At 38.4% G+C, this 24047-nt stretch overlaps 2 protein-coding genes across 3 annotated transcripts in view; both read right to left on the reverse strand.

Annotated features, from left to right (window-relative positions):
- Nucleotides 1-853: 853 nt before the first annotated feature.
- Nucleotides 854-7681, reverse strand: OSTC (oligosaccharyltransferase complex non-catalytic subunit). Its single transcript, XM_070948345.1, has 4 exons — nucleotides 7442-7681; nucleotides 4486-4579; nucleotides 2759-2956; nucleotides 854-1718 (listed from the first exon to the last, which is right to left on the reverse strand). Exons 1-4 carry the CDS (start codon nucleotides 7578-7580, stop codon nucleotides 1700-1702), a joined length of 450 nt encoding a protein of 149 aa, XP_070804446.1. The 5' UTR covers nucleotides 7581-7681; the 3' UTR covers nucleotides 854-1699.
- Nucleotides 7682-13307: 5626 nt separating this feature from the next.
- The window catches only part of RPL34 (ribosomal protein L34), a 62273-nt gene continuing 51533 nt past the window's right edge, over nucleotides 13308-24047 (reverse strand). Inside the window, exons 1-5 of one of the 2 annotated variants that reach the window (XM_070948450.1) lie at nucleotides 17236-17266; nucleotides 15652-15725; nucleotides 15461-15560; nucleotides 13987-14090; nucleotides 13308-13431 (exon numbers count right to left, since the gene is read on the reverse strand). In XM_070948450.1, the coding sequence (XP_070804551.1) occupies nucleotides 13347-13431; nucleotides 13987-14090; nucleotides 15461-15560; nucleotides 15652-15716 (354 nt within the window). In that variant the 5' untranslated portion in view covers nucleotides 15717-15725; nucleotides 17236-17266 and the 3' untranslated portion in view covers nucleotides 13308-13346. Of the gene's footprint in view, nucleotides 13432-13986; nucleotides 14091-15460; nucleotides 15561-15651; nucleotides 15727-17235; nucleotides 17267-24047 lie in introns of those variants that run through there. The other variant, XM_070948451.1, reaches the window with a different exon arrangement.

The raw sequence follows: 24047 nt of genomic DNA on the forward strand, positions 1-24047 counted from the left end.
GTACTCAGTTAATAATTTAAAGTTAAGCAAGGAACATTACTTTCCATACTATTTCAAAATTTATTTGGGCTGATTTTAAAGACTTAAAATGTTTGTATTTAAAAGTCCTGCTTAAAAATCTGCCAACTATGATGTCCCTTTATTTTCTGGGATTAGAGAAAGTGACTTTTAGAAAGTTTGTCTTCCAAGCTTGCTGTTTGGCTCCCAGACGTTTTGTTACCAGACTAGGTAACATCTTCAGGGTTTTTTTACGTGAAGTGTCTTATTCATTTATAGTGACTTTATAGCTTTGGAATTGCAGCCCTATAGTTTTCTTTTAAAACAGTCATCAGCAGTCTACTTTCATTTCATTAATCATTTACTATGGACTTTTATGCTTTTACTTGATTTTGATTTTTTGAAATGTAAGCTGTCTTGTGTTTAAAGGGGAATCTCATAAATATGTCTTTCACTGCTCCAGTACCTTTGAACATACTTTAACGTATTACTATTGAAATTTAGATGACAAATCCAAATTTTAAAATGTTTTCCTTTGCTTTTTTTCCGCTTTTTTAAAAATTTCATTAGCTGTCACATCAGTGATGCCAATTACTTTTAACTTTATAGTCATGCCTGCTTTATTTTTATCTATATGCGGCCTTAGTTTGAATATTACATCTGAAATAATGCAGTTTCTGGAACTACCGAAAGCCACAGATTCACTACATGGCCTTCATAAACACAACTCTTCTTCTATAAAAATGAGAATATTATTAAAAACCACATCTGTACTATGAAATGTAGAAAAAACTTAGGAAAGCACAAGACTATTAGAAATGTAAAAGAGCACTAAATATATACAATATACACAGTGTTTTAATAGAAAAATGTTTAATGTTTTCAAAAAATTTAAAGAAACAATTACTATCATACAATTCAGGGTTTTATTTTGCATATGTTTAGATTCATCTACTAACATGAATGTCAGTGTAATCTTTTCTTCATAACACAACACAGATACAAATCCATGTGCAGAAACAGTTATTTTTCAGTGCCCTTTGCAAGTGGCTAGAAGACTGTATTACCTGGAATATTTTAAAGCACCAATTGCTAGTAATGCTAGAGGGAGGTGGCACCCTCATGCAGGCATTCTCCACAATCCACCAACTCTGCTCTCTTTCATATCTTGTAAGTAATTGATCTGCTCTGTCCTCTAGGTTGGCTTATCCAAAGGTGAACACAAAGCTAGTTGCTTTTCTGTTTTCCTGATCAAGCTCCTAAACATACAGTGGCAATCACTGACCAGGAGTTGTTATTTATAAATATGGAAAAAGTTAATGTTACCTTCACAATAGATTCTCTCACAAGGAGATAGGAAAGTATAGAATTATTACTCTGAGGTTGATCATGAAGGACAGGGAACAGGATTGTAGAGTGGTGATTCTATTGTACTGACATAATACACTTAGGCCCGATAACACGAGAATGTTCCTTTTTTAAATACTGAAGAAAAAAGGGGAAACATTTGTTTAACTGCCTGCAACAAATCCTGTTTATATAAGGAGAAAATGAGAAAACAATCCTTTAGTTAGTCTACTCATTCTCTCTCTCTCTCTTGTGGCTTTAGATAGGAATGATGGGGCTATGTATTTTTGCTATCCATTCTTCTTCCTAATGAGAAGGAAATACAATCTTCAATCTGCAGCAATCCAAAAAGGCACTAACCCATCAAGTAGCCCCTAGAAGACAAAGAAAAGTTTGAATGGAAATGTGAAAGAAAAGCAATGCTATTTTAGTTCACAGTTGAATCCATTATATAATGCTAAATTCTTATTCTAGCAGTACCAGTAATCAGAGGTAGAACATGTGAAGGACTACAAATCCATTCTTGATCAAGACAGAAATAATTTAGAAGGATAAAAAAGATCAGATGCAAGATGTACTTCTGTTAAAGGAACTGCAGAAGATTCTCCTTGCACCAAGTCAGAGGTGGGTTTCAGCAGGTTCTGACCAGTTCTGGAGAACCGATAGCAGAAATTTTGAGTAGTTCAGAGAACCGGTAGTAAAAATTCTGACTGCCCTGCCCCCATCTATTCTCTGCCTCCCAAATCCCAGCTGATCGGGAAGAAATGGGGATTTTGTAGTAACCTTCCCCTGGATTAGGATGGGAATGGAGATTTTATAGTATCCTTGCCGTCACGCCCACCAAGCTACGCCCACCAAGCCATGCCACACGATGCCCACAGAACCGGTAGTAAATTTTTTTGAAACCCACCACTGCACCAGGTGTAAAGACATGGTCATGTATTGTAGTCCATATGCAGTAGGCCATAAAGCAAATTAACCACCAATCACATGTGTTTTGTTGGATGTTACTTCAATTATTAGACTGAAAACCTTTACTAACCATAACCATAATCTTATTCTTTATTTGAAAGTTTCTAATCCAGGAATGACACTGAATTATCTTAAAGTACTATGAAAATGCAGTACTAGATAGCATTTCAAAATATTTAATTCATTTATCTCAGATATTAATAGTTTATTTCTCCAACTGATTTCTACAATTTCATAATTGTAATAATCTCCAGCCCTACCCAATAAATGTACACCAATAGACTCGTGTTTGCTTGCGTTTCTCCAAATAAGATGTCTTTAGAAAATAATCTGAAATAACCTATGTTCAAGTTTTATTCTTTTTGTGTGCTAATTTAAATTTTGGTTTAAACAAATATTGAGAATGAGGGAGAAAAGAATCTGAGAAAAAAAAATGACTTACGGTAATTTCATTCGCATAAAGACTCTCGCCATGAAAAAACTCAACAAGACGCTCACAAATCCAATAAAAAGTAGCAGAAATCTATTCAGCTTTGGAATATTTGGTGCATTGGAACGATCCAGTATTATGAAACCAAGTCCACCCATTGTGAAGAGGAAACTTGACGCGAGGCCTTCCATAATGTATTGTCCATTTACTCTGCGTATAAAATGAGTAAATGATCAACATTAGAAGGGTCCAGAAATTTATGTGGGATTTATACATGCAGGAATTTTATACCAATAGACCCCATAATCCTCTAACTCAGGGTAGGCAAAAGAACAATGTTGACAAGTTCACTTGTAGGTAAACATGCCTTTTGTCCTGACCTATTAGGGAATTAATGGCATTAAAACAAGGTGAGAATTCTGCTGAAAGAGCTGGGATAGGTGTCAGTTTCAAACGTTTATTATTGAAGGTAAAGGGTCCCCTCGCACATATGTGGTAGTCGTTCCCGACTCTAGGGAACGTTGCTCATCTCTGTTTCCCCTCGCACATATGTGGTAGTCGTTCCCGACTCTAGGGAACGTTGCTCATCTCTGTTTCAAAGCCTAAGAGCCAGCGCTGTCCAAAGACGTCTCCGTGGTCATGTGGCCGGCATGACTAAACGCCAAAGGCGCACCGAACACTGTTACCTTCCCACCAAAGGTGGACCCTATTTTTCTACTTGCATTTTTTATGTGCTTTTGAACTGCTAGGTTGGCAGAAGCTGGGACAAGTAATGGGAGCTCACCGCATTACATGGCACTAGGGATTCGAACCGCTGAACGTTTATTATTTGGAGAGAACCAAAGTCCAAATTTACTTTCAACATTTTTGGAAACTGCCATCGCACACATTTAATATATCTACTTCAGCCACCATAATCCACTGGCTGCTATCCTCATTTTCTTTTATCATTCAAAAAAAGAAAGAAAGAAAGAAAGAAAGAAAGAAAGAAAGAAAGAAAGAAAGAAAGAAAGAAAGAAAGAAAGAAAGAAAGAAAGAAAGAAAGATGATGAAAACAGGAAAAAGAAAAAAGAAACTAAGGGAAAACCAGAAATAGGAACAAAAATAATCCATACACCATAAATCTAAATAAAAAGGGCAATAAAACAAACCAGGAAAAACAAACGTAATAAGCAGTTAACATAGACTTTACAGTGCACTGGGAAGGGGGGAAAAAAGGTCTCCAGACTAAAAAAGGAATGTACAAAATTCTTCAGTCTTGGCTGGACTGTTTTGGAGAATTCTAGATTGTTCTGCTTTATTGTGCTTTTCTTTGGACTATGCTGTTCCAGCATAGTGAGTGAGACTTAGAAATCTTTTGAAGTAAATAATCCAGAAATAGCTCAAAGTGTTCCAAATACAACATTTTAGACACAAGGTCAGATCACCCCGGAACACCTTGAACTGCTTCTACTTAGAATTTACGTCAAAACTGCCCAATTTTCCCCACTCCCCCTTCCCCTGAATAATATGATCTGGAAGAATCCAGAAAGAGATGAAATCTGCCAGAACACACTGGAACAATATCCTCTCAGATTAACCAATTTTGCACATCCATACCAAAATAACAATAATAATTAATAATAATGAAAATATGCTACTAAAATCCTTTCTTGTAGACAAGAGATTTGACACTATAATAATTTTGCAATGTAGCATTTTAATATTTTGATATACTTTTAATATTAATTACATCTTACCTGTATGCCAAGAATGCCACAGGCCGTTGATGTCCATGTTCATCAGTCATTGAACCAACACTAGGAGGTTCTACAATCACATCATAAATTATTCCTACAGAGGAAAAAAAAATTATAAAGAAAAATAATTAAAAAGAATTCTTCCAAAAAGGAAGGTAGCGTTCACAAGTCTGTCATTCTCTTGCTAATAGTTACATAGGTGTTTCTTAAAGTTCAAAACCATCACTTTTGCCTGTCCTCAGGTTCTAATGCTGCAATATATAGAAACATACCCTCCATCAAGGTTTTATTAGTTAGCTACTTTTCAAATTTCCTTCAGCCAATTTTTAGCAGTAAAATTTACTTCTCTTCTAAAAAGTCCTTTGATTTACTTCATGGACACAGGAGGATCCAAACCTTCTTTGTGCAAAATTGGCTAGAAGTGAGTGATACTCACCTTCAGTAAGTCTACCTTCTTGGACTAATGGAGTTTGGGATTTCTAAATAATTTTCAATTACATTTTACTATACTTTCAACATACAGAACAGAAGCACTTAAATATATGTATTCAAACATTTTAAGAATGCAACAAAATTCAATGTGGCAAAATTAAGCAAACAAGCCCTTAAATGAAAACATGGAATCTTGCAGTTAATTTTCTTTTAGGCTTATAATGACCCTTTTACAACTGTTGAGGAGCTGCCTATTCCCTGCTCCATCCATCAGCAAATCTGATTATACAGAGTAGACTTTTTCAGACTTGGGCTACAAAAATATAGAAAAATACTAGAATGTAACTAAGAGGTAAAAGGTTTTTTTTCCCCATCTCTTTCCTGACATCCCTAGTTGTCTGCAGTTCTGCAGCACAGACATGCCAACCCAAGTGCAAAGCTTCAGTTTGTTCCCTCCAAGGCAAGGAGGATTTGTAAGGATAGAAAGTTATGGATAAGTGAACAATACAGTAACTAAAGAACAATACAGTAACTAAAATTTAACAATATCTCCTTTTGTTATAGGGAATTCCTCTGGCTCAGCCACTCTTCCTCCTTTTCTGAGCTATGCCTTCTAGTCAGACTAGACTCTAGCAACAGCCTCCCAGTGGCCTCAAGGAGTCTCTAAAAAGAATGCAAATGACCAGCTGTCTGCAAGGAATATAAATCCTTCCATTCCCCACCATCCAGTCAGAGCTGAAGAAGCTTCTTGGATGAGAAGCAAAATGCCTTCAAAGAAAAACAAGGAAGTCCAGTTGCCTCCTGAGAAAAAACACCTTTGGGACAACCATGACCTGGATGACTGAGGATCTCTTATAGACAAAAGTCCTTTCTTGACAAGATTTCTTAGGCTTGAGACTGTCCGATCCCAAAGTCACCAAGGACTCATAGCTCTCCTGCAAACTTTTAGGTACCGCAAAAAAGGGAAAGGATCATGGCAGAGAGGAAGAGAGTGAGCGAATCGTAAGGGTTGCTGAAGACCCTTCTAGTTATAGACCGGGGGTTTTGCAGCTCGGACACCACAAGCTTAAGAAAAAGCTGAAGCCTGTCTCCTGGAAATCCCAAAGTTGCTTTTTCAGGAGGCAACTGGACTTTGTATTTTCTTTGAAGATGTTTCGCTTCTCATCCAAGAAGCTTCTTCAGCTCTGACAGGATGGTGGGGAATGGAAGGATTTATATTCCTTGCAGACAGCTGGTCATTTGCATTTTTTAGAGGGCCCTTGAAGAACTCGGAGGTTTATCTGTGTCCTCAGGATCACCTGAGTAGTGCTCTTGGTTCCTGTAGTCTGCAATTTTTTCCTGTGGAAATCCATTGCTACTCCCACACCATTCCAAGGGTGTCCATCCCAAATTGCATAGCTAAAAGTCTGTAGAGATTCTCAGTCATCCAGGTCATGGTTGTTCCAAAGGTGCTTTTTCAGGAGGCTACTGGACTTTCTTTTCTTTCTTTCTTTTTTTTTTTAATTTGATTTATATGCTGCACTTCTCCAGAGACTCAGGGCGGCTTACAATGTGCTCAGCAATATGTGCTCAGCTCTTGTTTTTGTCTTGGAAGACATTTCGCTTCTCATCCAAGAAGCTTCTTCAGCTCTGACTGGGGAATGGAAGGATTTATATTCCTTGCAGACAGCTGGTCATTTGCATTCTTTTTAGAGACTCCTTGAGGCCACTGGGAGGCAGTTGCTAGAGTCTAGTCTGACTAGAAGCCACAGTTCAGAAACGGACGAAGGGTGGCTGAGCCAGAGGAATTCCCTATAACAGAAGGAAATACCGTTACTGTATTGTTCTTTAGTTACTGTATTGTTCACTGATCCATAACTTTCTATCCTTACAAACCACTCCTTGCCTTGGAGGGGACAAATTGAGGCTTTGCACTTGGGCTGTGCTGCAGAACTGCAGACAACTAGGGATGTCAGGAAAGAGATGAAGAAAAAAACAACACAACTACCCTCCACTTGTAGGTTTATCTGTGTTGTCCCCTTTGGGACAACCATGACCTGGTTAACTGGGAATCTCTACAGGAGGGGGTCGCCAAACATGGCCGCTTTAAGACTTGTGGACTTCAACTCCCAGAATTCTCCAGCCAGCATAGCATAGCATAGCTGGCTGGAGAATTCTGGGAGTTGAAGTCCACAAGTCTTAAAACTGCCACGTTTGAAGACCTCTGCTCTACAGACTTGTCACCTGGAAAGACTTTTCAAGGGAACATCGGAGTGTTTTTTCGCCGCATGCATAATTTACATTAGGAGCGGGCAGGGGCAGAAGGGCTCTGTAAGGGTCGAGCGGGGGAAGAAAAGGGGGTCCCCGGCGTGACGGAGGCGGCGGTGGGTATTCGGGCGTCGCCCTCCTCGTCTCTTTCTCCCCCCCCCCCACCAACATGGTACAGCCTGGCTGGGAGGCGGCTCCTGATCTCCTTCACCTGGAGGGGGGGGACCCTCTGCGTCCTACCCCGTCGGCTTCAGCCCTTCGCTGTCTCTGGCATTACCTCCCGTGATGAGGAAGTAAGAAACCACCACTAGCGCGTAGACCGTCATGGCCGAGGGCATGTGCACCCAGCTCGGCTTCTTCAGTTTAATGTTGGGGCATTCCAGCACCAGAAACGGCACTCGGTAGAGGGTCTCCATAGCGATCCCAGCTCCAGCCTCGCCAATCTCGTAGCCGCTGCCTTCCTGCCCACCGAGTTCGGTTAACTGGGGCTGGCCTATCGCGGCCACCGTAAACACTGTAACGGAACTGCCGAAAGTAACGTCCTGGAAGGGAAAGAACGCGAACGCTGTAGCTGCGAACTAACTAAAGGAGAGAAACGAAGCGAATAAAACGATGGGCGGAAAAAGGGCAGAGTTTTTAATGACAGGTTACTGGTAGAAGACTTTTACCAGGTGGCATTCTATGGTGGTGAAAGCCGTTTAACCCGATATTAACCTTCCAGGACCTTAAACATGCTCGACGTGGTCATTTAATGAATAAACGTGGCCCTGGCAGAAGTGGATGACGTAAAAGCCGCGCCCACAATCGAAATGGGACCAGCCAATGGTATAGCTTGGAGTTTAATATGTGTATTTTTCCTGGAAGGTGGTTTGAAAAGATGCCGCCCCGGCCAGAGACTGCAATTCTGTGCGAGGGACAATGAGGTTTCTTTCAATTAGACCAGGGGTCCCCAACCTTGGCAACTTTTAAGACTTGTGGACTTCAACTCCCAGAGTTCCTCAGCCAGCTTTGCTGGCTGAGGAACTCTGGGAGTTGAAGTCCACAAGTCTTAAAAGTTGCCAAGGTTGGGGACCCCTGAATTAAGACAACTATAGTTGTAATTCCTCACAGAAATTGGGCTTCTGCTCAACTCTGCTTTCGCTAGCCACTTCTATCTATTTTTCTTAATTTGTTCGTTTTCCTTCTGCAGAATAGGCTAAGCCTCAATTAAATAAATATGGAGATGCAACGTTCTTTAAGGCTGAGATGAAATTCTGGATGTATGCAAATTTTGTAGTTCCAACCTTAACTCAGCTCTTTTCTCACCCAATTTCCCTTGGCTCTTCTCTACCTCTCACCCGAGAATTATGAATCTCTTAAAACCCTGCTATTATTTTGTGTCAGTTCCCTAATGGTTGACTGAAAGATTTGGAACTTATTTGCTGAATATATGTCCAGAATCTCGAGACACAGAAAAGTGGTTCAGGTTTTCTAAGTGCTCAGCAGCTAAAAATCTAGTAGTTGTGCTTTATTTTAAATCCCTGATTTTGCAGCCCTTGATTTTTTAAGAGTTCTAAATTCTGGTTTTCATTAGCAGTAGCCACTATTTTAGCATTACTTTCCGTTTTATTCATGCCACTTAGCCTAATCATTTACACACATAAAATGAAATGGTAGTTATAAAATGAGACTTTATATGCAGTATTTTTATTCTGAATTTATCTTTGATAGATACCAGGGGTTTCTCACATCATGTGACTCATTTGTTGGTTCTGGTTTAGTATTTAAACTCTGATTTGTTAACCATTGTGATTTGCCTAACATAGCACAACATATGAAGTCAAAGTCTATGGATACAATGCTGTAATCCTAACATAGGACTCTGTCCTACTATATGTATGTTTGCAGTTCAGTTATATTAGTCTGTCTCTTCTGGAAACACTAATAGCTCAGACCAGCTAAGAAAAAATTCAATTCACAAACTAAAGCTATCAAAGTAATGTGTGCTATTCATTCCCTCCATAAAAATGCAAATGATAGCATTGGATCTGAAACATGTTTTTCCAATGCAGCTTTCTTCAGATGTTTGGAGAATTCCCATAAACTTGAAAAAACAAAGCCAATTGTCAAGAATGCTGAGAAATGTAGTTCAAAATATTTCAAAGCTACAATGTTGAGGGTGATTGTTTAAATATCCCCAAATTAAACACTTGGCCCTTATAAGTGATTAAAGAAAATAAATTCCATATTATTATACTACTTTCTCAGTTTGACAAGCTGATTATTTTTGACATCAAAAATAATGAAACATTTTGGTTGTTCTCTTCAGAAAATAAATAGCAACAGTAATTGAAGATTATAGAAATGGTCAGCATTGCTCTTTGCATATTTGATTCAAATCCTTCTGCCAACTCTAGATGCATTGTCAAATGCATCCGATACATCATTGCAGGAATTTATCTCAAAACACATGGAATGTATAATCCAGATGATGTTTTGAAAGATATTTACCAATTTTTTTAAAAAAACAGATTATTCTATCTTCATAGTTAATAAACTTTTGAATCTCATTTTAATTTTTAAAAATGATTCTACTTCCTATAGTTGTACACTAGTTGGGGTGTTATGCTAAGGAAGCATATGACTTCTATAAAAACTACAATGAGAACTATGTGGGCTTGGTACAGGAGGAACAAAAACAGATTTATCAAATTCTATTGTATATCACAACTTGTTTGATTTTCTCCAAGGGCATCTGAAAATCAGGAGACTGGGTAATTAGATGAAAAGATTATTTTATCTGATAAGATTTTACTTACCTAAAATTTGAAGGGTTACCTAACACTTATCAATGCTCATTCACAATACATACTTTAATTAGAAAATATTGTAATTCTCTTTCCGTCAGCAGTCTTCTACAATTAATGAATCACTGGTGGTATTCAGCCGGTTTGGGAGAACTGGTAGTGGTGACATGCTGTCCTATTTAGCTATATTCTCTAAGATGTGCGCGCAAGCAAAGCACACGCGTGGAAGGCCATGCGCATGTGTGGAAGGCGCATGCACAAGTGAAGCAAGCCTGTTCACATTTTCGATGCACGGCGAACAGATGGTAAAATTATGTGAAACCCACCTCTGTAATGAATATTTGGAAAGGCATTTGAACAAGTCATTATTAGAATATTTAACTAGGTAATTAGTTATACTTAACACTGTTCAGTGGTTGTGCTGACCTGCCATCAAGGAGAAAATCAATTATAGCATTTACTGGCTGATTTGATACCAGTCACTGTCCATCCACCCTTCACAAGATTATTGTGCGGGACTTCTGGTTGGCTCCGCGAGCCTCGAAGACGCTCTTTTACGAGCGCCCAATCCCCGGTTCCGTAAAAGCCCCAGAACAGCCGAAAAACAGCTGTCTGGAGGCTTGGAACCCTGTCCCCGGGCAAAGGGGAGAGAAGAGCCGACAGGTGGAGGTAGAGCCCCCCAAGTGCGCTAGGAGAAATCCTGGGGCACAAAGGGTGTGGGCTCCCTTTTGAAGCCTGTCAAGCTGCTCCGGACCAGGGACGACTCCGCTGAAGCGGAGCTAGAAGCCGCGACCAAAATCTGCTGAAAATAAATGAGGGGACTTTTTAACATCTTTACCTTGATTGCAGACAGAGCAAATCAGGAGAAAAAAGGAAAAAAAATTGCAAGTAACACTTTAACTCCGTTTTAAAATGCAGAAAATGGCGCCTGAGGGCGGGAGGAGGAAGCTACTAGGGAAAGTGCTTGTTAACGCTTGTTAACGTTTGCAACATTGATACAGCTACTGGATTACACCTTAAGAGAAAGTTTTAAAGTGGAAGCGGCTAGGAAAAGAATTTGGTATTGACTTTAACTATGGCTGACATCAGGGCTGGTGAATCAGCAAACTCTCAAGCTGTGACTGTTAAAGCTTTTCAAAACTTCTAGACTCTTTCAATTCTGCTCTTTTGGATACAATTTAAAGAGCTTTTTCAAAAAACAGCTTGGAAAATCATAAGGAGTTGTTGGATGGGCAGCAGGAAATTTTTCAGAGGAGTTTGCCTTTGGAAGATCAAGAGGCTGTTAGGACTGAAAGGCAGGCTGGCACAGTTGAAACAAAGGTCTGAGCAGACGCTTCCATTCAATTGATAGAAAAGCAACAAATAGACTCTTTATCGCAAGCTGACAAACTTTATGGCAACGAATTTTGGCTATATGGACAAAGGAATGGACTGAAGGATTATACAAGCAAGAAGAGTCGAAATGGGGATTTCAAATTAGAAAAAGTGTCTTCAAGAAGAGAGCGAGTTTTTCAGAAACATCAACCTCAAATCAACATTTTAAAATTTTCAAAAATAAAATTGGGGGAATGTTGAAAGAATTAATTAAAAAAAAGGATTGGAAAAAATATAGAAAGAGAAGAACAGAAGATTAAGTATTTGCTTTTTTTCTTTTTGGGGAAGGAAGACTAGTAATAAATTGAAAAGTTTAATTACATTGGTATTGTTAAAGGCTACTCTAAGACAAAATGATATAATATAATTAGTTTTGGATAGTAAAAGGGCTGCTTTCTAAAAAAAGTTAGAGGTATTAAAATGGCTAATTGAAAATTTGAAAGATATCTTCCTGTAGATTCTGAAATTTATAGTTGGTAAATATGTGTTTTAATGGTATTAAGAGATTTTAAAATGTTTAACATAAGATTATGTTATTTTAAGAGATATATGAGATAAAATGTTTAAGACTGTAAGATGCCCAATTTTTTGAAGGAAAGAGGATTAATGTTAAATTTAGAACTTTATTAGGGAGTAATGCTTAAAAAGAATGTTCGGGGGTGTGGAGATGAAATTTATCCATGATTTTCACTGTTTGTAACACAAAGTATTGGATTATACATTAAGAAAAAGTTTTTTATAACTAGGAAGAATGAATTTAACTTAATTGGTCTTGAGAATTTATAAAAGGGAGGTTGATGAATTGGAGTAAGGGGAGTTTTGAATTTTATAGATAGTTTATTTTAGCATGTTTGTTAGAGGCTATACCCTGTTTTTGCTCTGGGAAGTCGGGGGGGTGGGGTGGGGTGGGGTGGGGAGGGTGGGATAAGGGTTGGGGTGGGATAAAAGTGTTGAATAGAGAAATGTTTTAACAGAAAAGTAAATGTGGAGGAAATGTATAAATAATGAAATGACAATATTAAGAATGACAGTTATTGGAGGAGTAAGATGTAGAAAGAAAGATGTATTCAGATGATATATTAACTGATTGATTTTATATTGTATGTTTGTTTGAATGTTTATAAAATAAAAACTTTTCTTATAAAAAAAAGATAGATTATTGTGCGGTAAAATAGATACTAGTTATTTAATTCAGTATTGGTTCCAGTTGTTTGATAAATCTATTTATGATAAACCCTAACAGCAAGTTAGGTTAAACAGCAAGTTAAACATGAGCTGAGGTGGCGCAGTGGTTAGGGTGCAATACTGCAGCTACTTCAGCTGACTGCTAGTTCAGCAGATCAGCGGATCAAATCTCACCGGCTCAAGGTTGACTCAGCCTTCCATCCTTCCAAGGTGGGTAAAATGAGGACCCAGATTGTTGGGGGCAATATGCTATTTAGTATACTGTCTTTGGTGTAAGCCGCCCAGAGTCCTCGGAGAGTGGGCGGCATAGAAATATGAATAATAAAATAAATAATAAATAAGTAAATATAATGATTTCCAAGATCCCCCCACCCTTACCTAGTCATAATTATTTAACTGGACAATTGCCTTTTAGAAGTGATTGTTTTTCTAGTTATCAGTACAGCATTATAAATGCTTTTAACTTTATACACCACTCACCTTAAACATATACCTGAAAAACCAGGCACCATTATTGATACTCAGGCTTTCAATCACCTACAATATTTTCTCTTCCTGATTTCTTTTGACAGGTTTTTTTTTGTACACCAATGTCTCTTTCATGTCTGATTAATTGTAAATTATTCTGACTTTGTAAATACCATTATTAGCACAATACAAAAAGAAAAATGTTTTGCAGTTTAACTGTAAAGTTTAGAAGCAGTACTACCAAAAATGAATGGAAAAGGACCATATTTTAGGATCTCATATCTTTGCTCTTGCCAATAGTTTAATATTCAGGAAAAATCATCTCGTAGATTATTTAAATCTTCATTTATTGGGTGAGAATACAAAAAATCACTTTGATTTTTGACTCTGTGCTTGTGCCTTCAGTACTTTAACAACAATCTTCTGCTCCTCAATAAGGAATGCTCTCTTGATTCTAAAAAATAAAAATAAAAATAACAAAGCATTGTTATAATTCAGCAACAAGCCATACCACAATTATAACAAGCATCACTTGAAAATTTAGTATTTGTTAGTAGATCCAATCTACATGTCATGTTAAAATAAAGCCTTTATGAAGAAGTAGGAAGAAACAGTAGTTCTTTTTCTAATTCTAATTTTGTTAAGTTTACAAAGGACATTTTTTATAAAACAGACTCTTTAGCATCAAGTTGCCTCCATGGGTTACAAATATATGCATTTTCCCCTTTCCAATTGATCAGTAAGCTTACAATTGCAAGATATTCCAACTGTTAATGGAAAGGTAAAATAAAACAAGGTAGATGGATATAGCTCTCTAGGTTACTTTCAACATTTCAATTAACTTTACATCAACATGCCTTAAAACTATTCTAAAGTAGGTGACTAAACTATGTTCTCATCCATAGTTTTGTGGATAACTGACAGAGAACAAACTATATTATATATGTAATTGGGGTACATTCAAATGAACCTATGAATTTCAGCAAAATTGTACTAAAATATCATTTACCTGTCACGAACACATTTAGCACACATAGAACCTCCGTAGGCTCTACTAACGTGTTTCTTTGTTTTGGAAAGTCTCATAAGAACTTTTGGACGAACAGCGCGGACCTGTAGAAAATAAAATAACATATTCTTGTAACTCACCCCTGAAATTTATCGGATTAAAAAGAGCCCTTATAATTTTTGTGCTTATATAAATCACCCATTCATAATGATATGACAAAAGATTTCTGAATAAGTATTATAAATGAATAAACTTGTTTTAATTTCAAAGACTATATTGTTTTATACCAAAAAGAAAAATATTCAGAATAGATTCACTGAAATGGAGATTTCAGATAGGCATGATGTATTTTTCTATGTATTTCATTAAAATACTATTAAGTTTGTCAAAATTTGGACTTGGCTGTTAACAATATTCTTGCAACAGATAAACCCACACTTCCTGAAATTACTTCAAATATTAATAGTTTCATACATATGACTACATCAGCTTGTTCCATTTCATCTGACAGAGAAGATATGCTGAGGATCATCTGTCAGGGACTTACATTTGGTAGATCCCAGGAAGTGGGCCTTCTCTGGCCTAGTCCCTGTTTCATGGAACATTTTCTCTCCCACCACACCAGAGGTTAGGTTGGGTCCACCCATAATGTTCCCTAAATCCCTGAAGATCTGCTTGTTATGACAGCGGGAGGGATCCCAGCGGGAGGAACCAGAGACATATTTGGATAGCTCCATTACTGAGATAGATATACTCACTCTCTTCCATGCCTAGGGTTTGCATAATTTTAGTAATTTTTAATTGTTGATGCTTTTTAATATTTTTATGGGTTGCTTTATTGGATGATTTCATGCCACCCACATTCACCTTTAGTGAGATAGCTGGCCATACAACATATGATTAAGAATAAGAAAATAAATGTGACAGAACTAATAGGTATCTGTGCAGCTGGAATATACCACTGTATTTACCACATCACTTCAAAAGTTAATGTTCTCTCTAAAGAACTTTTAAAGAGCTTGGAGAAAAGAAAAATGCTGCCTTAAAAGAGGCAATTCTAGCAAGTAAAGTATTTTAGCTCCTCAACAATCACGTTGTTGTCTAGCATTATTTTCTGAAAGTTAAAAACTGCTACTAAATTTGAAGTTATATTATACCTATTTAAATACAAATCAATAGAAAAGGACATAAAAGAAGTCATGTGAATAGTAAGTTATCAGTAAGTGAATTACTAAACACTTATTAGTAATATATATTGCTATATGTTTATAGTACACAAACACATACACAAAGCAATATAAGGCAAAGAAAACCCACTACCGATATGAAATATAGATTTTCACAATGAAAAAAACCTAAGTTATTTCTCCAGAGTCACACAAATCTGATTTTCTCATATAAATTGTCTTGTGTCCTGCAGCTTGGTCTTTGTACAAAGCTAGTTTATTAAAAAAAAAAAAAAAAAAAGACTTACACCACGAAGTCTTCCTGGGCATACACCGCATGCAGACTTTGGGGCCTTGCCAACTTTCTTAGTATAAAGATAAACAATCCTATTACCAGGTGTCCTGGACCTATATGAACCAGATAACAAATAGTATGGTCACAAACTCAAACAAAACACATTCAATTAGAGAATAGCCAAGAATTCTAGATTGGACTTACAGCCTGGTCTTGTTAGAGGCTGTATTGTAGGACAGCCTACGCCGGTACGTCAGACGTTGGACCATTTTCAATGCCTAAAACAAGAAAAAAGTGAATGGAATGTGAGAAGGATCATTGCTGGACTAGAACTGTTTGGATTTAGCCATATACCAGCCATCTCCAATGTCCCATTGGCTTGGATTACAGTATCCATAATCTCTGGATAATTACAGTGTGGGAATGCTAAGAGTCAGAATTCATCACATGGATTCATCACTACTTTGCACTCTTGATTATAAGTCATGCTGCTGACATTAAGCACAAATAACTTTTTTTTATTCTTGTGGACAGAAAACGTCATAAGGTGAAAATACACTGCTCAAAAAAATAAAGGGAACAGAAGCAGAAGACATCCAAGATCTGAATGAATGAAATAGCCTTATTAAATACTTTGTTCGTTACATACAGTAGTTTTGTGTTCTTTAGTTGTTTGAGCAGTGTATACTGCTCAAACTACTGTATGTAAAGAACAAAGTATTTAATAAGACTATTTCATTCATTCAGATCTTGGATGTCTTCTACTTCTGTTCCCTTTATTTTTTTGAGCAGTATATTTTTATACCAACACTATTAAGCATGTCCGTCACATTTGGTACGTTGTTTAAAAATGCTGATGCGCTCTAATTCTCAAAGCCTTCGCCCTTACATGAAAAGCAAAGATTTGCACCCAGATTCTGCTAATCCAGGGGTGGGCAACTGTGGCCCTTTTACAACCTATGGACTTCAACTCCCAGAATTCCTGAGACAGCCAAGCTGTCTCAGGAATTCTGGGAGTTGAAGTCCACAGGTTGTAAAAGGGCCACAGTTGCCCATCCCTGTGCTAATCCAAACCAACAGTTTATACTACTTCCACCCACACCCACCCAAGCAGTCCTCCCCGGATATTTCATGGGGAGATGAGCATAAGCAAAAACTACTACACAAGGTAGTCTAAAATTGGGGGGAAAAAAACCCTGATGCACGAGCATTTTCCTCTCTCCCCGTCCCAAAAAAATGTCTCTAACAAAAATTGGTCCTAGGAAAAGATTTCTGAGGGGTCCTTGGTGCTCTCTGTGCTTGCTTGTTTTCTTGCAGACGTTTCATTAACCCAAATGAAGGGTAACATCATCAGAAAATATTTTTGGGCAGGTGGCAAATATATTTGCATGATACCACAAATCCTAAAATCCTATGATGTTTTTATCTACTGCAGAAAGAAAAAAAAAATACAGATGAGCGAGCAGCCACGGAAACGAACTGCTCAATGCTGTGCCCGTTAAAACAAGCTGGAGACTCAAGATCACATATAACGACGGGCAGGTTTCGAGAAGGCCTTATTAGTCCAAGGCCAGGCTGAGAGGCCTCCTTCCTGCCATCGCCATCGCGACCTCCTTCTCTCCTATTCCTTCCATTTATCGCAACCAAACACCCTCCATTCTTCACACCAGGCTCCCAGCCGCGTCACGGCAAATCTTTTGAGTTCACCCAATTTTTCTACACAACGGATGGAAACCGATTAAAATCAACCCCCCTCCCCAACACACCTTGCCCTAATTAGGGACTCACCAAGCGAACGCTTGCCCCGGAAGAGAAAGAAGGCGGCAGCGGGGAAAGGTTAAAGTTGAAACGTGGAACCTACGAAACCGGAAGTGCGGTTACGTCGCTCCGTTCAGCTCCCAAGGAAAGGAAAGTGGGCGCTACCATTTTTCTCCGAAGGAGGGGGAAAAGCTTTCCCCTTCAAATTTAAAATAGAATGACAAGCGTTAAAGGCAGTTTTCTTACTGCGTCAGGAATTTACAGCCGTCATGTTACACTATAAATATAAATAGTGCTGTATATTATTTTAAAACAAAACCAAAAACCTCCCTCTTTAGCCAAAACAACCCACAAGACTTTTAGGTTATTGAATTGTTCAGCTTATCAGACTAGGCGGTATTTCTATTAAAACAGTGTTTCTCAACCTTGGTAGCTTGAAGATGGATGGACTTCAACTCCCAGAATCCTCCAGCCAGCAGCGCTGGCTGGGGGATTCTGGGAGTTGAAGTCCACCCATCTTTAAGGTTCCAAGGTTGAGAAACACTGTATTAAAACGTAGTGTTATGTTTTAGAACAGGGGTCCCCAAACTTGGCCGCTTTAAGACTTGTGGACTGCAAGTCCCAAAATTCTCCAGCCAGTATAACATAGCTGGCTGTAGAATTCTGGGAGTTGAAGTCCACAAGTCTTAAAGTGGCCAAGTTTGAAGACCTCTGTTTTAGAATAATATTAAAGCGATAATAACTGTCCGCATTTACCTAAGCCTGCATGCTTTCATGTGATTTCTGCTTTCTCTTACAAAAGGTCTGCGCTTATAGGGTAAAGTGACCAGATTTTAACATTGGTAAAGAGGGACATTGTGGGCGTGGCTTATTTTGTGGGCGTGGCTAGCTGGTCATGTGACTGGGTGGGCGTGGCTAGCTGGTCATGTGACCGAGTGGCCATGGCTATGTGTATAGGGTAAGGTGAACAGATTTTAACATTGGTAAGAGGGACACCATTGTGGGCGTGGCTTATTGTGTGGGCGTGGCTTGGAGGCCATGTGACTGGGTGGGCGTGGCTACCTGGTCATGTGACCGGGTGGCCATGGCTATGTGTATAGGGACTACTCAGAGGGCTGGAAAGTCATTTCTGACAGGTCCTCGCACTTTTGATTGGTCCTCACACTTATGACCATCCTCACATTTATGCCCGTGCAGCATTCTTAACAACCATGTCACTCATTTCACAACTGCTTCTCTTCACCATGGTGACAAGATAGGGCAAAAATGTAAAATGTGAGGACAGTCGTAAGTTCGAGGACTGGTCAAAAGTGTGAGGACCAGTCAAAAATAACTTTTTCAGCCCTCTGAGTAGTCCATATGCATAAAAGGATACAGTAATAGAGAGGGATGAAGGAAGGGAAGGGAAATTAGAGTAGGAGTGACGGTAAGAGAGGGAGGAAGAGAGGAGGAGAAGGAGAAAGGAAGAGGAAATAGGGAGGAGAAGAAGAGGGTGGGGGGAAGAGAAAGTAAGAAGGAAAGAAAAGAGAGAGGTGGTAGGTTTGAGGAGAAAGATTGCTGTACAATAAAAAAGATGAAAGCCAACCCCAAACAAATATAAAGATATTAAGATAAAGAATGAATTGTTAAACTTTAAAGAATAAAAGAGAACAAATATGAATAAATAGCAATAATTAGAAAAACACATACAAACATACAATGTATTTTCTTTGAACAGAATATTTGGCTGGTTCACAAATTTAAACAGTGTTTAGTCATTTCAATTAAATTTACAATTTCTATATTTCCTTTTTGCCATATTTATTCCTCATCTATTTTTTTAAAAAACCAATATTACCCTTCATCCTCATCTCCAATCTTAATCAAATTCAATTTTTCCCTTCTATTCTATATTATACCCCTTCCCATTGTCATCTATTTTTATATCCATCCTCACATTGGTTAATTATGTAATTATGTAATACAGTTGTTTAATACAAATTCAACATTTTAATATAAATCAATTAGTTATATAACTATCTTTTTTGTATATTAATCAATATGAACATGAATATTCCAATTATTTCCATGCAATCCAATTTCTTACAAATCAATTAATTATATTTACCAATAATAATAAACCAAATAATTTCCCCCATATATTCCTCCAAACCACAACTTAACCATTTCTGCTTTCAACACAGTATACAATTAATAGTATCTCAATTATTACAATTCCCTAGTTAAAAAGAGCTTTTTTTTCTTTTGTGTTTTAAAATCTTGAACTCTCCTCTTTTGCCCTAAATAATTTCCCATTGTTTGCACCTACCTTTTTTGGTGAGGAAAAGGAAAATAAATCTGCTGCCTAATTTTCCAACGTTGCAAGCAAACAGCAAAGCCAACAGCCTGTTTTACTTTCAGTTTCGTTTTGAGCTTGGTTTGCACAAAAAGAAAAAAAAACTGCTGAGCAATTTAGCAAGAGCAGAGCCCTGCGCAAATCAGCTGAGAGGGGGAAGCCGAGCTAATCAACGTAGGGCGGCCCTTTGAAGCCCCGCGGCAAGAGTTTAAACAGGTTTTTTCCCTCTAGCCATCAGCTGGGACTCAGGAGGCAGCCGGGACTCAGGAGGCAGAATGAAAAATCGGGACTTTTTTAAAACGCCACGGGACACGGGACAAATTGCTCAAAAGCGGGACTGTCCCGCCAAAAGCGGGACGTCTGGTCACCTTATTATAGGGTGAATATCTCGTCTTCCGGTTTACCAAGGTAGCCTGCAGACCGAGGATTTCCTGGGAATCCCCTTTCCAAGTACTAGCAAGGTGTAACTTTGCTTAGGTTTAAGGAAACACAAGCTGCACTGAAAATAATTTGCAAATGAAACTTTTAAAACCATAGCTATAAATAGTTACAAATAGCCACAAGCTAGGTTTTAGTAATTTTACTTATCATTTCTCATTTTATTGGGACCAGTGCAGGAGTGAAATCCAGCAGGTTCTGACTGGTTCTGGAGAACCGGTAGATGAAATTTTGAGTAGTTTGGAGAACCGGCAAATACCATCTCTGGCTGGTCCCAGAGTGATGGGAATGGGGATTTTGCAGTATCCTTCCCCTGCCTGCCCATCAAGCCACACCACGCCCACCAAGCCACACCAGGCCCACCAAGCCACGCCCACAGAAGCAGTAGTAAAAAAAAATTGAATTCCACAGCTGGACCAGTGTATTAATTTTTTATTGAAAAGGGGAGGAGGTTGAGCACCAAACTATGTTCCATGTTATTTTTTAAAATATCTTTAAAAACAGTATTGAGAAGTACATCCTTGAGTTCAGTTGGTCTGACTTAAATAAGAAGCTGCTTTTTACTGGTATTTATTAAATATCTTTTTGATATTGGTGTAGTAGTTTGGTATAGTAGTGGTTAAGAGGTGCTAGGTCCCACCTTAGGCACAAAGCCAGTAGGGTGACCTTGGGCTAGTCTCTCAGTCCTAGAAAAGAGAAATGGCAAACTATGCCCCCCAAAAACCATGCTAAAACAGCTGCAATCATCAGGTATTAACACTGACCTGAAGGCACAAATATATTCATTATTTTGATTAACTGATTGACTCCAACCTATTGAGCCTACAATTATCTAATCACTATGCCATCTGCAAATTAATGCAACACATCAAGAGATGGATTTTTTTTTAATTCCCAAAGTTTTATCATAGTTGTTTTCCCATGAATATGCTCCAGGCTGGGTACATCCTTCCTAAAATTCTGTTTCCCAAAGTATTCTAGATATGGTCTGAATAACGCAGAAATAGAGAAGAATAATGACTTCCCTTGATCTTGGTACTGTTTTTTGTTTATGTAACCTGGGATTGTATTTTGTATAGGATTACATAAACAGCCCTATTGCACTGATGGCTCACATTCAGCTTGTGATCTCATGTTTGCTGTCAATTATAGGTTCTACCAATCTATCCTCATGCTTCTGATTTTTTTTTTCTAGCTAAATAGACATTATACTTGTAGTGAAATTAATGTTATTGTTTTCTGTCCTTTGAATTTGTCAAAAGCCTATGGAATATTGATATATTCCTCTAAGGCAGAGCTATCAAACTCGCAGCCCACAAGCCAGGTGCATCATGCCATGGCCACCCCTGGTTTAGTGAAGGGGGAAAAAGTTGCAATACGCCAGGTGATGACAATGTGATGCCGCGAGTTTAACACTCCTGCTCGAAGGAATTCACTGTGTTCCCCTCCCCCTGCCATATCTATATCATACATAAATCTGATAATCATTTTCTTACTGTTCATCCAAATCATTTATAAATACAAGGAAGAATACAGGACCTATAATAGGATCATAATCAGAATCACCTGACATCTTTGTTCAGCGGGACCTGGAGCCTGGATAGGTATACTGGACACAATTGTTCAACAAGTTCGATATTCGATATTAGTCCAGCCCACATTTTACATCTTCTTTACTAGGATTTCATAGGCAATTCTATTTTGCTGAAATTAAGGTATACTATGTTTAATGCATTACACTGATAAACTAAACTATTATGCTCTGAAAAGTTATGGTTTCTTTTATGTAATTTTGCGTGATTAGTTCTTAATAAATTCCTGTTGGCTTCTGTGAATATCCATGACAAAGTAATTGAAGCCTTGCTAGAAGTACCTCAAGAGACAAATCAGGAGGAATTGGTTGGAGAAGAAGCCAGTCTTGCTATTTAATTATTCTTATTCCCAAATCAAGCACCCTCTTCTTAGCCTTATCCTCTAATTTAAAAACAAGAGGAACTGAAACTGAAAGAATAACTGAGCATCTAGAACAGCATAGAAACAACAGAATAAGGTTGCACTAGGTATAAAGCTGAAATTGTGGACTGGACTCAAACTGAAGTAAAAGGCCTGGACAGGAAGACCAGAAAAATAATGACAATGAATTCTGCCTCTTCCATGCATTGATGTTGACAGACTATTTATCAATGAGCATAGATGGACCTGAAATATTGCAAATATACTAGATAGCTAAAGAAGAAAAAAGGGCATTGAAAGGAAGTGAAGGAGGTGCACCTTTGTGGTGTACTCTACTACAGCACACTATGAAGGCTTACTGAATACCAAAGAGACAAGATTGGCCTGAATAAAAGACCAAAATGAAGAATAATAAAGAGACATGGCAAGGCAAAGTATTACATGGCCAGTACATAAAAATAATATTAGATAACAAGTCCTGACTGGCTGAGAGCAGGAAAAAGAGGCAGGCTAATTCTTGCTACACAGAACCAAACCTTAAGAACAAATGCATACAAAACCAGAATTGAAAAGACACCAGATACCTCTGGAAAAAAGCTGAAGAAATGGAACTACAGGTAGTCCTGTAGCGTTCAAAGTTAGAGCGGCACTGAGAAAAGTGACGTATGACTGTTTTTCACAGTTACCATTGTAGCACCCCCAGGGTTACATGATCAAAATTCAGTTGCTTGTCAACTGGTTCATATTTATGACAGTTGCAGTGTCTTGGGGTCATGTGATCACCTTTTGCAACTTTCTGACAAAGTCAATGGAGAAGCCAGATTCACTTAACAAGTGTGTTACAAACTTAACAACTGCAGTGATTCAATTAACAACTGTGGAAGAAAGGTCATAAAATGAGGCAAAACTCACTTAACAACAGAAATGTGGTTGTAAGTCAAAAGCTCCAGTACTCATACCTAACTCCCTGCAAGAAGATCACATGGACTGACTATAAATAACAGCATGACAAAATAGCAATAATGGTGCACTGGATATATCCGCAAGAAATACCATTTGCCTGCAAGCAAGAATTGGTGGGACTAATAGAAAACGAATAAACTAAAGCATATTTAGAGTTTAAAATTCAAACAGCTAAGCATTGCCATGCAACTCCCCAAATTTAATATCTGTTGACAAGAAAGACAAAGTCTGGATAGTGGACGTTGCAATATTAGAGACAGCAGATGAGAAGTGGAGAAAATCAGAAAATATAAAGACCAGCAAATAGAAATAGAACAGCTATGGCAAAAGAAAGCAAGGATATTACCAATAGTAATAAGTGCCTTGAATGCAGTCCCAGAACATCACTACTGGAGCACTACTTGAACACCATCTGTATGGACAACATCCCCATCAGTTAATTGTAAAAGGCAGGTTTATTTTGAACAGCTTATATCGTGTGACAATACCTTTACTATTAAACAAGAGCATTTGCATCAGGGGTGGGTTCTAAATTTTTTTACTACTGGTTCTGTGGGTGTGGCTTATTTTGTGGGTGTGGCTTGGAGGTCATGTGACTAGGTGGGCATGGCTAGCTGGTCAGAGTCATTTCTGGAAGGTCCTCGCACTTACAACCAGTCCTCGCACTTACGACCCAACTCATTTGTTTGCTTTTAACACTGATCAGCTGTAGGACGGCCCTTTGAAGCCCCACGGCAAGAGTTTAAACAGTTTTTTTCCCTCTAGTCATCAGCTGGGACTCAGGAGGCAGCAATAGATTGGGGGTGGGACCAAATAAAAGGTAAGAATAACGTGGGGGGGGGGTGGAGGGGTGGGAGGGCGGGGGGGAGAACTGGTTCGGTGACCTCATATTGTCACCGCTACTGGCTCGGCTGAACCAGACCGAACTGGGAGGAACCCACCACTGATTTGCATATCCCAGGTCCTCGGGAAGGACTCAGTAGGTAAACAGCTGGCTAACTGTGCAACCGACTATAAGTCAAACAACATTTGCCTATCCTACAACCCTGGGAAGGATTCTATTGGTGGATAAAAATGCCAAATCCAGTCTAAACATCTGGCTGACTGCAACCAACCATCACAACAACAATAATTTCTCACACTTAACACCACC

This window comes from Pituophis catenifer, unplaced genomic scaffold (genome assembly GCF_029215685.1).
Source record: "Pituophis catenifer annectens isolate HBS135680 unplaced genomic scaffold, rPitCat1.0.hap2 SCAF_8, whole genome shotgun sequence".
Taxonomy (NCBI): Eukaryota; Metazoa; Chordata; class Lepidosauria; order Squamata; family Colubridae; genus Pituophis; species Pituophis catenifer.